The 10,443-nt window shown below is 30.2% G+C and overlaps 1 protein-coding gene across 1 annotated transcript; it reads left to right on the forward strand.

Annotated features, from left to right (window-relative positions):
* The first annotated feature begins 4,410 nt into the window (after positions 1 to 4,410).
* LOC108566686 (pickpocket protein 28-like) lies at positions 4,411 to 8,423 on the forward strand. Its single transcript, XM_017926692.1, has 8 exons — positions 4,411 to 4,465; positions 6,759 to 6,953; positions 7,007 to 7,285; positions 7,343 to 7,454; positions 7,565 to 7,841; positions 7,912 to 7,965; positions 8,023 to 8,220; positions 8,308 to 8,423. Exons 1-8 carry the CDS (start codon positions 4,413 to 4,415, stop codon positions 8,421 to 8,423), a joined length of 1,284 nt encoding a protein of 427 aa, XP_017782181.1. The 5' UTR covers positions 4,411 to 4,412.
* Positions 8,424 to 10,443: the final 2,020 nt, after the last annotated feature.

Consider the following 10,443-nt stretch of genomic DNA (forward strand, 5'->3'; position numbering starts at 1 on the left):
CAACTCGAAGAAATCCTAACTCACTATCAATTTCAAAAGATTTCAAGCTTCAAATATGATTGATAACACAGATAATCATGTATAAAGTGCGTTTACTTACCTTCCAGTAATGATGATCTTCAGGATAAAGAAATCATACAAAAATTGATTGATAAATCCCACAGAAGATTGTTTCTTACAATTTCCATGTGATACCTCGAAGAAAACATAACTCATTACCAATTTCAAAGTTTCAAATATGATTGATAACTCAGTCAATCATGTACAAAGTGCTTATCTTTCACCTTGAAAATGATTATTTAATCGTCGTTGATTTTATGTGAACAATAACTGTCTTCAAAATACTAATAGTTTATAGGTTGATTTTGAAAAACTTGAGAAAAACTTTCCTATTTCTAATTTAATGTGATGACTAGCTTCAAATATGATTAATAACATTTCAGATTAACACTGATGATCTTCATTTAGTAGTTTGAAGAAAGCATTCGATGCAAAAGATGATTACCTACAAAATTTCAATGATTTCTATGTAACAACTCGAAGAAAGACTAACTCATCCTGATAAACTTGAGCAAAAACTTTCCTATTTCTAATTTAAAGTGAAGACTTGCTCCAAATATGATTGATAACATTGCTTACATTTCAACTTAATCCTGATGATCTTCATTTGAAAGTTTGGAGAAAGCATTTGATGGAAACGATGATTACCTACAAAATTTCAATGATTTTTATGTAACAACTCGAAGAAAGATTATCTCATCCTGATAAACTTGAGAAAAACATTCCTATTTCTAATTTAAAGTGAAGACTAGCTCCAAATATGATTGATAACATTGCTTACATTTCAACTTAATCCTGATGATCTTCATTTGAAAGTTTGGAGAAAGCATTTGATGGAAATGATGATTACCTACAAAATTTCAACGATTTCTCCAAGAAAGCCTAACTCACCGTCAATTTCAAAACATTTCAAGCTTCAAATATGATTGATAACTCAGATAATCATGTATAAAGTGCGTTTACTTATCTTCTAGTAATGATGATCTTCAGGATAAAGAAATCATTTTATGTAGACGATGATCACCTACAAAATTGATCGATGAATCCCACAGAAGATTCTTTCTTACAATTTCCATGTGATACCTCGAAGAAAACGTGACTCATTACCAATTTCAAAGTTTCAAATATGATTGATAACTCAGTCAATCATGTACAAAGTGCTTATCTTTCAGCTTGAAAATGATTATTTAATCGTCGTTGATTTTTTGTGAATAATAATTCTCTTCAAAATACTAATAGTTTGTAGATTGATCCTGATAAACTTGAGAAAAACTTTGGTATTTCTAATTTAAAGAGATGACTAGCTTCAAATATGATTAATAACATTGCTTACATTTTAGCTTAACCCTGATGATCTTCATTTGATAGTTTGAAGGAAGCATTTGATGGAAACGATGATTACCTACAAAATTCAACGATTTTTATATGACAACTCGAAGAAAACCTAACGCACCGTCAATTTCATAAGATTTCAAGCTTCAAATATGATTGATAACTCAGATAATCATATATAAAGTGCGTTTACTTACCTTCGACTAATGATGATCTTCAGGATAAAGAAATCATTTTATGTAGACGATGATCACCTACAAAATTGATTGATGAATCCCACAGAAGCTTGTTTCTTACAATTTCCATGTGATACCTCGAATAAAACATAACTCATTGCCAATTTCAAAGTTTCAAATATGATTGATAACTCAGATAATCATGATGAAAGTGCATATACTTACCTTACCTAAGAAAGCTTTTCATGTAGACCTATTGATGTTGATTGATAAATCCCACTGAAAATTGGTTCTTTTTTGTTACGATTTCCATGCGATAACTTGAAGAAAGTATAACTCACAGTAGATTTGAAAAGATGATTGAAAACCGAACTAATCGCTTATGATTTTCAAATAAAGAATCATTAAGTACATTTTTTGTCATATTGCAGATATGGACAAGAACTTGTAATTTCCAACGTCACTTATAAATATGTAAAAAAATCCAAAATTTGTAGTTAAAACTGACAATATTAAAGATACGTCTATAAAAAGTTGATTTCTAAAAGATTTTAGAAATAAAATAACTGAAATTCTATAAAATAAGCTATAAAATAATTAACATTAAATAAGTCATACATCAAGTCATACATAAAATTAATTAAAGTAAAAGTAATAATTAGAGAAAAAAATCTAGAATTTTTCTAATTAATATATGAATTATATATAATAAAATAAAAGAAAGAATATACGTAGTAGAAAGAGGGAAAAAATTATAACAGATACAAGATAAAAAATGTTTGCATGTTCAAACGATATTAACAATTAGTTCAATGTCAAGGGCACAAAGCTAGTAAATTAAATGATAAGTAAAATGCAGCGCGTACTCATAATACTGCCAGGAAGAAAATGAAATAAAAATTGAATTTTTTTAATAATCAAAGAGAAAATATTAAAATGAAAATAAAGATGAAACATCTAAATGGAAATAGAAAAAGAAATAAGTGTGAATTTAATAAAATGTCCAAACATTGCTCCAGACGTGACACAAAACATATAACACAATATATTAGATAGACAAAATCACGTTTTTCGTGGACACGAAGAAAACAAGCTTTCTATCTAATGATAGACTCACGAAAAAGAATGGAGCAGTTGGGTATTGAAGACGAGGAGTCGAATTGGTTCGTGACATATCTACGTGACGGCAGATACAAATAAAAGTAAATAATTAAGAGTGTGAATAAAGTTGATGAACATTTAAAGTTGTGTAATATTTATCAATTTGTTATCACATGTATTTTCATTGATAATTAAGAAAATGTTGTTAAATTTGTATTAATAAATAAATTGTGTTTTGCACTTAATTAGTTAATAAAAGAGTTGCCTAAATTGGACCATTAAATCTATTGTTACTATTTTTATAGAAATTAGGATTATTTATAGAAAAAATTAGAGGTGGAAATCAATATTAGTAAATATATCATTAAAATGATATAATTTATGAAACATATGGAATATTCAAAGAAAAAAGTAAGTAAAAAGTGTTGTTAGATATGTATTAATAAATGAATAAAAATTTGATACAAGTAAATTAAAGATGTGGTTGAGGCTTGTAATTTAACAAGACTGTTACATGTTAATTAACGAGTCATTACGTATTTTGCACTTAATTAGTTAATAAGAAGAGTTGCCTAAATTGGACCACCAAATCATTGTATTTTACTATTTTCATAGGAATTGGGAATATTTATAGAAAAAAATAGTGGTCGAAATCAATATTAGGAAATATATCATTAAAATGATATTCAAAGAAAAAAGTAAGTAAAAAGTGTTGTTAGATATGTATTAATAAATGAATAAGAATTTGTTATATGTAAACTAAAGATGTGGATGAGGCTTGTAATTTAACAAGACTGTTGAATCATAATTAACGAATCCTTATGTATTTTGCACTTAATTAGTTAATAAGAATTGTTTCCTTAATTGGACCATCAAATCATTGTATTGGATGTGGATGAGGCTTGTAATCTAACAAGACTTTTGAATCATAATTAACGAATCGTTACATATTAAGTAAGTAAAAAGTGTTGTTAGATATTTATTAACAAATATAAGTAAACTAAAGATGTGGACGAGGCTTGTAATTTAACAAGACTGTTACATGTTAATTAACGAGTCATTATCTACTTTGCACTTAATTAGTTAATAAGGAGAGTTGCCTAAATTGGACTATTAAATCATTTATATTTTACTATTTTTGCCAATGAATTTGCATCGAAAATGAACTTCACATATATAATTAAATTCAATTAGAAAGAAACACGTACTATTATTAAACATGTGAAAAAGAGGGAAACAAAATAGAAGCAAGATAATCTAGATTGCGTTCATTTTATTATTGTGCGGCGTAATTTGTAGAGCCGTTTGCATGAGAGCAACGCGTTTTAATTTTTATGATTGCTATTACGATTTGTCCGAGTTGTATTATTATGCAATTGCGATAAATGCTATATCTCTCGTTCCTTTTCCCACTCATGTGATTTTCTATATACATTTTTTATGTATTTATTAATGTATATATGTATATATATTCATGGGGGCGGCACGCGATCAACCGGAACACGCGAATCACTCTCTCACTGCGAACGCATTCGAATATAATCCAACGGACGAAGTAATCATCGAAGTTACAGTTATAATAATAACAAGAACAATAAGTGAAGTTTTTTTTTAGGGGTTTGGATGGAGAAAATTAAGCCGTCCAGGGTGGCGGCGGTTCGCGGAGGGATGAAGGAAAGGAGGAGGAGGCACGGCTTGAGGTCGCGCTTATCCGATTACTTTATTTACTGCATGGAAAACGCCATGGCTCATGGTTTCGTGCAGGTGGTGAGGAGGGATAGGACGCCTTTTGAAAGGTACTCCTTTTCACGATTATTTATTCAGGACCTTTTAATAAGCGAATCATTTCCTATATTGATCAGCGTTATACATTTAAGAGCACTTCGTAGAACGATACGTAAGTAATGTATTGAGCTACTCTGACTCTGTAATTACCTTCGAACTGGTTTGATAATAGGGAGCGAGTGAAATTACTAAGGTCTGATGTGTGTCTGATTTAAATGGAAAATCAATCATAAGTTAACACACACTTAGTGCATAGAGTAATTGTCGGCTCTTCATCTCTAGAAGTAATATTTCATCTTAAATTTCAGGAAATCCGTAATAGCTATAAATATGGCAGTTAGAACATTAGAAACCCTGAATATTTGTCTTTAATAAGATTATTTACTGATAATGGTGTTGTTTATAATATATAAGAAAAATGTTAATTTATGACACTCGATTTTTGAGGCTTCAATTTAAATCATAAATTACATGAAATCAGTAATACTGACAAATCTGATAGTTTACGTGTTGGAAAACCTAAGTATTGGTCTTTAATTGGAATTCTCATTGATAATTGTATGGTGTATGTTAATCAAGAAAAATGATAATTAGTGAAGAGACTCAATTTTCAATAATTAAAAAAAAAATGTTTTAAACTTTGTCAAATCATTAGAGAAGCTACAAATATTGGAGTTTACATATTGAAAAGCCTGAATATTGGTCTTTAATTAGAATTCTTATTGATAATTGCACCGTGTATGATAATCAAGAAAAAATGATAATATGTGAACAGACATGATTTTCGATAATTCCAACAAAATTTTTCATAATTTGTCAAATCATTAGAGAAGCTACAAATATGGCAGTTCACATATGGGAAAGCCTAAATATTGGTCTTTAATTAGAATTCTTATTGATAATTGCACCGTGTATGATAATCAAGAAAAAATGATAATATGTGAACAGACTTGATTTTCGATAATTCCAACAAAAATTTTCATAATTTGTCAAATCATTAGAGAAGCTACAAATATGGCAGTTCACATATTGGAAAGCCTAAATATTGGTCTTTAATTAGAATTCTTATTGATAATTGTATGGTGTATGGTAATCAAGACAAATGATAATTACAGAAGAGACTCGATTTTCAATAATAAAAAAAAATGTTTTAAACTTTGTCAAATCATTAGAGAAGCTACAAATATGGTTAGTTTACATATTGTAAAGCCTAAATAATGGTCTTTAATTAGAATACTCATGGACAGTTGTGTTACGTACAATAATCAAGAAATATGATAATTTGTGACTTAAGTTTCGTGGATTAAAAATATATTGTTTTCAACTTAAATTTACAGATAATCTGTAAAACGTAGAAATAAAGCAAATAACACGTTGGAAAGCCTAAATATTGGTCTTTAATTGGAATTTTCATTGATAATTGTATCGTGTTTGATAATCCAGAAAAATGATAATTTTTGAAGAGACTCAATTTTCAATAATTAAAAAAAAAGTTTTAAACTTTGTCAAATCATTAGAGAAGCTACAAATATTGGAGTTATCATATTGAAAAGCCTGAATATTGATCTTTAATTAGAATTATCATTGATAATTGCACCGTGTATCATAGTCAAGAAAAATTGATAATTTGTGAAGAGACTCGATTTTCGATAATTCCAACAAAATGTTTTATAATTTCTCAAATCATTGTACAAATATTGTAGTTCACACGTTGTAAAGCCTAAATATTGGTCTTTAATTAGTATACTCACGGACAATAATCATGAAATATGGTAATTTGTGAAGACAAACAAATATTTTTTCCAATTTTAAATTACATGTAATCCATAAAAGGTAGAAATAAAGCAAATAGCACGTTCAAAAGCCTAAATATTTGTCTTTAATTAGAGTGTCCACTAAACATTGCATGATTTCTAAACTTCACACAATATTTTTTTTTACTTTGACCATATTTATTAAAAATCCATAAATGTTTCCATTATTATCTTATACAAAATTAAAACTTTTCAAATATAGTAATAACATTTTTTTTATTGCAATACATAAAACTTCAATTAGCATTTTTAATATCATTTTTATCGCAAACTATAACCACGCTTTGCTTTGTTATTAGTTTGATTCGCTTTTAGCATCCATAAAAAGAGTTGGAAATCATATCAAGTTTACTTAATTATATAAAACAATCTTAGTTTTAATTAAAATAATATCAATTTTTTTCTATTAAACTAATTAATTTTACTAGAAATGTAAGTTATATTCTGTTAATTAATGTTGTAATTAAATGCAGCGGTTTTTGGGTTGTAGATTTTTCTGGATTCTGGTAATTGTAGCAGCTTGTGTCCCATGCATTTTGTTTGCTGGCGTCGCATGGACGCATTTTTGGCACCATCCGACTGTCATAACTTTGGAACGGGACCACTGGAATTGGGTAACGGCTTTCCCTTCCATAACGGCGTGTCCGGTCAGCTTCAAAATGGATACACTAGCTGAGATAGCCGAGTAATAATCACAACAATATATATTTACACAATCAAATTGCAATTTCTTATTAGAAACAAGACTGTTCCAACGGCGAAATTGGAACTGTTCAGTGAATTCTTACAAGATCTTTTTTACGGCAATTACTCAACTTATGGGAACTTGGAGAAGTATAAGGAAGATTTCGATGATATCCCACCTGAGATGTATATAGATTTGAATTACCAGTTGTGTTATCTCGGCGACACCGAACAAGAGTTTATATCCTTTGATAGGAATATGACAAAGATTATGACGGAGTACGGGTTTTGTTACAACTACAATTCCGAGATTGCTCCATATTTCTCGTACGAGTTAGTATTTGGGAATAAGCGAGGATCTCAAGGGATTGAAATTGTTAAACTTTTCAGGTATTGGAAGCATAATCATTTGCACAAGTTGCCGACTGCTCGTATTGATTACATAACACCTGCATTGGAATCTCCAATGTTTAAATTGAATTCGATCGACGCCAACGTAATGGTAAAAATCTTATAAAAGTTTCTTCGGATATTACACAATTTCATAATTGTAATTGCTATTGTTTTAATGACTCATATATTTGATAATTTGAGTTAATTTGAATAATTTAGTTTTTTATGCACGGAAAAAACGAGCTTATCGATCTGATGTCAAAGCGTTTCCTGGTTGAAGGCATGAAATTCACCGTGCTCGAGGTGAACTCGCAAAGCACGTGGTCGCCGAAAAGCATGAGGAATCTGCACATCTCTCAAAGGCATTGCCGATTCATCGACGAAAGCAACCTGAAGTACAGTCCGGTTTACAGCACGAAGCTGTGCAAGATCGAGTGTCGCATAGAGATGGCTTTGAGGCTGTGCAAATGCCTGCCATTCTACTACAGGAATTTGCGTATGTACCAACAAAAAATACATCTCTTCAAAAACTATTGCTGTTTTTTTCTTCTTAATTTTTGATGTAGATGGTAGCAAGATCTGCGGGATAGACGGGATGATGTGCCTGTCGCAGCACGACGGTAAAGTTGGATCTTTTAATTTGCGAAAAGGGTTATTGATGGTAGTAGCATTTGCAGACCAAATGATCCGGCTACGTGACGGAGACGGGAATAATCTGTGCCAATGCGAACCGAATTGCAACGAGGACATCGTGACTGTCTTAGCGGGCGATAGCAAAGACTGGATCTTCGGATGCGTCGCCCAAATAATCTATATCTTCAACATTCCGGTCAGATACAGAAGATCGATTATTTACTCGCTCACAGATTTATTGGGTAAAGACTACATCCTTTAATCAGATGGATTCTCATGATTTAGTTAATTATCTTTACATTTTTTTTTGGATGTTGGTGAACTTGCAGTTCAGATTGGAGGAATAACGGGTCTGTGCTTCGGGCTGAGCGTTTTAAGCGTAATGGAGGTAATATACTTTTTAACGCTCCGCTTTTATTGGGCCGTAATAAGAGATAGGTCCTAGTCCGGATTTATCCGGCGCTCCCAGATTTATCTGTACTTCAGTAATTATCAGATGCGAATAAAAGAAACGAACGTTGGTAACGAGAGGAAACGGAAACACCGCGACTCTCGCGAAACTATTTAATCTATAACGCGAGGGTTGGCGTTCGTTTTTTTTTTGGCACAATTTACTTATCGGTGCCATAAAATGGATTAAAGGATAAGATCGGTCGTCCCTAAGTATTTTCCTATAACCGTTTTACGACAGGCTCGAATCTATTCCATTCTAACTCATTAACTTTAAGTGCGCATAAAGCAGACGAAAAGGACGATACCCAAACATCGGAGAGGCTCTGATTAAAAGCGAAAAGTCGCGCTTTATTACTACTATTTTGATGAAAAAAAAAGGAGCAGTAAATGTAAAAATGCAGATCTGAATTTAATTCGGTGCGCCGTATACTTTTCAGACCTGAAATCCTGAATTATGCAAAGCCAGTTGGGAAATCAAAGTTGACGGGCGCAGGAAAATCTCTTTCAGTAACAAATAAAATTTAAGTCGATAATTAGACGAGATGCAAAATTAAATACTAAAAGGGATGCAAAAGAAGGGATGGTCATTTTGTTGGGACAAACTTCGAAGATCCGGTAGGGTGGATGAACTTAATGTATTTAGTGACCCTTTGATCTCTTCGTTTTTTCCCTTTCAGCAGAGATTTGCAATTAAAAAATCCCTGCTCGGTTTTAAACTGATTAAGCAAGATGATAATGGGATACGATTAATAAAGATCTCTTCTTCAAATTAGTCCTAATCCGCAAATCAATTATTCACTTAGTTAAGACGATTTACAAATGATTAAATATCTCTTTGAAGCTTTGCATTTAAAAAAAAATATTGCTTTCACGCTTTATTTAACGTCCTTTATTTGTATACTAAATGTATTGTTTCATTATTTTATATATATATTTTACAAACAGTTTTCTAAATATAAACAAAGTTGTGAAATTGTTTATAAGCAAAATTTGCAATTTCCAAATATTATTGATGCATTTCAATATTGTATATTTAACTTGTGTAAAAAAAATAAACAAATTGTGTGTAATTTTATGAAAAAATAACAAGTTTTTATTTCAAAGTAGTTTATTATTATTATCTTAACATTTCATTGAAACTGCATTGAAGGGTAGAAGTTCGTTATGTAAGATGTCTTTGTCTGTTTGTAAGTAGATTGTCATATTGATTTTATTGAAGATGTTAAGGAGATTTCAGTGATGTGTGTAAGATTATTCTGAGGTCAAGGCTGAAGTCATTGAATATTGAGGGAGAAGGTTATTAAGTATGTGACTTAATTTTCGAGGATTAAAAAAATATTATTTTCAACTTAAATTTATAGATAATCCGTAAAAGGCAGAAATAAAGCAAATAACACGTTGGAAAGCCTAAATATTGGTCGTTAATTAAAATTGTCATAGCACCGTGTATGATAATCAAGAAAAATTGATAATTTGTGAAGCGTCGATTTTCGATAATTCCAACAAAATGTTTTATAATTTGTCAAATCATTAGAGAAGCTACAAATATGGTAGTTCACATATTGTAAAGCCTAAATGATGATCTTTAATTAGAATACTTGCGAACCATAGTGTCACGTACAATAATCAAGAAATGTGATAATTTGTTACTTAAGTTTCGAGGATAAAAATAATATTGTTTTTAATTTAAATTTACAGATAATCCGTAAAAGGTAGAAATAAATCAAATAACAGGTTTCATTATTATATATATTTCTAAATATAAACAAAGTTGTGAAATTGTTTATAAGCAAAATTTGCATTTTCCAAATATTGTTGATGTATTTAACTTGTGTAAAAAAAATAAACAAGTTGTGTATAATTTTATGAAAAAATAACAAGTTTTTGTTTCGAAGTAGTTTATTAATCTTAACATTTCATTGAAACTTCGATGTGGCTTCGAAGTAGTCTTTAATATTGATTTCATTGAAGGGTAGAAGTTCGTTATGTAAGATGTATTTGTTCGTTTGTAA

Source organism: Nicrophorus vespilloides, unplaced genomic scaffold (assembly GCF_001412225.1).
Source record: "Nicrophorus vespilloides isolate i.1.1-1 unplaced genomic scaffold, Nicve_v1.0, whole genome shotgun sequence".
Classification (NCBI taxonomy): domain Eukaryota; kingdom Metazoa; phylum Arthropoda; class Insecta; order Coleoptera; family Silphidae; genus Nicrophorus; species Nicrophorus vespilloides.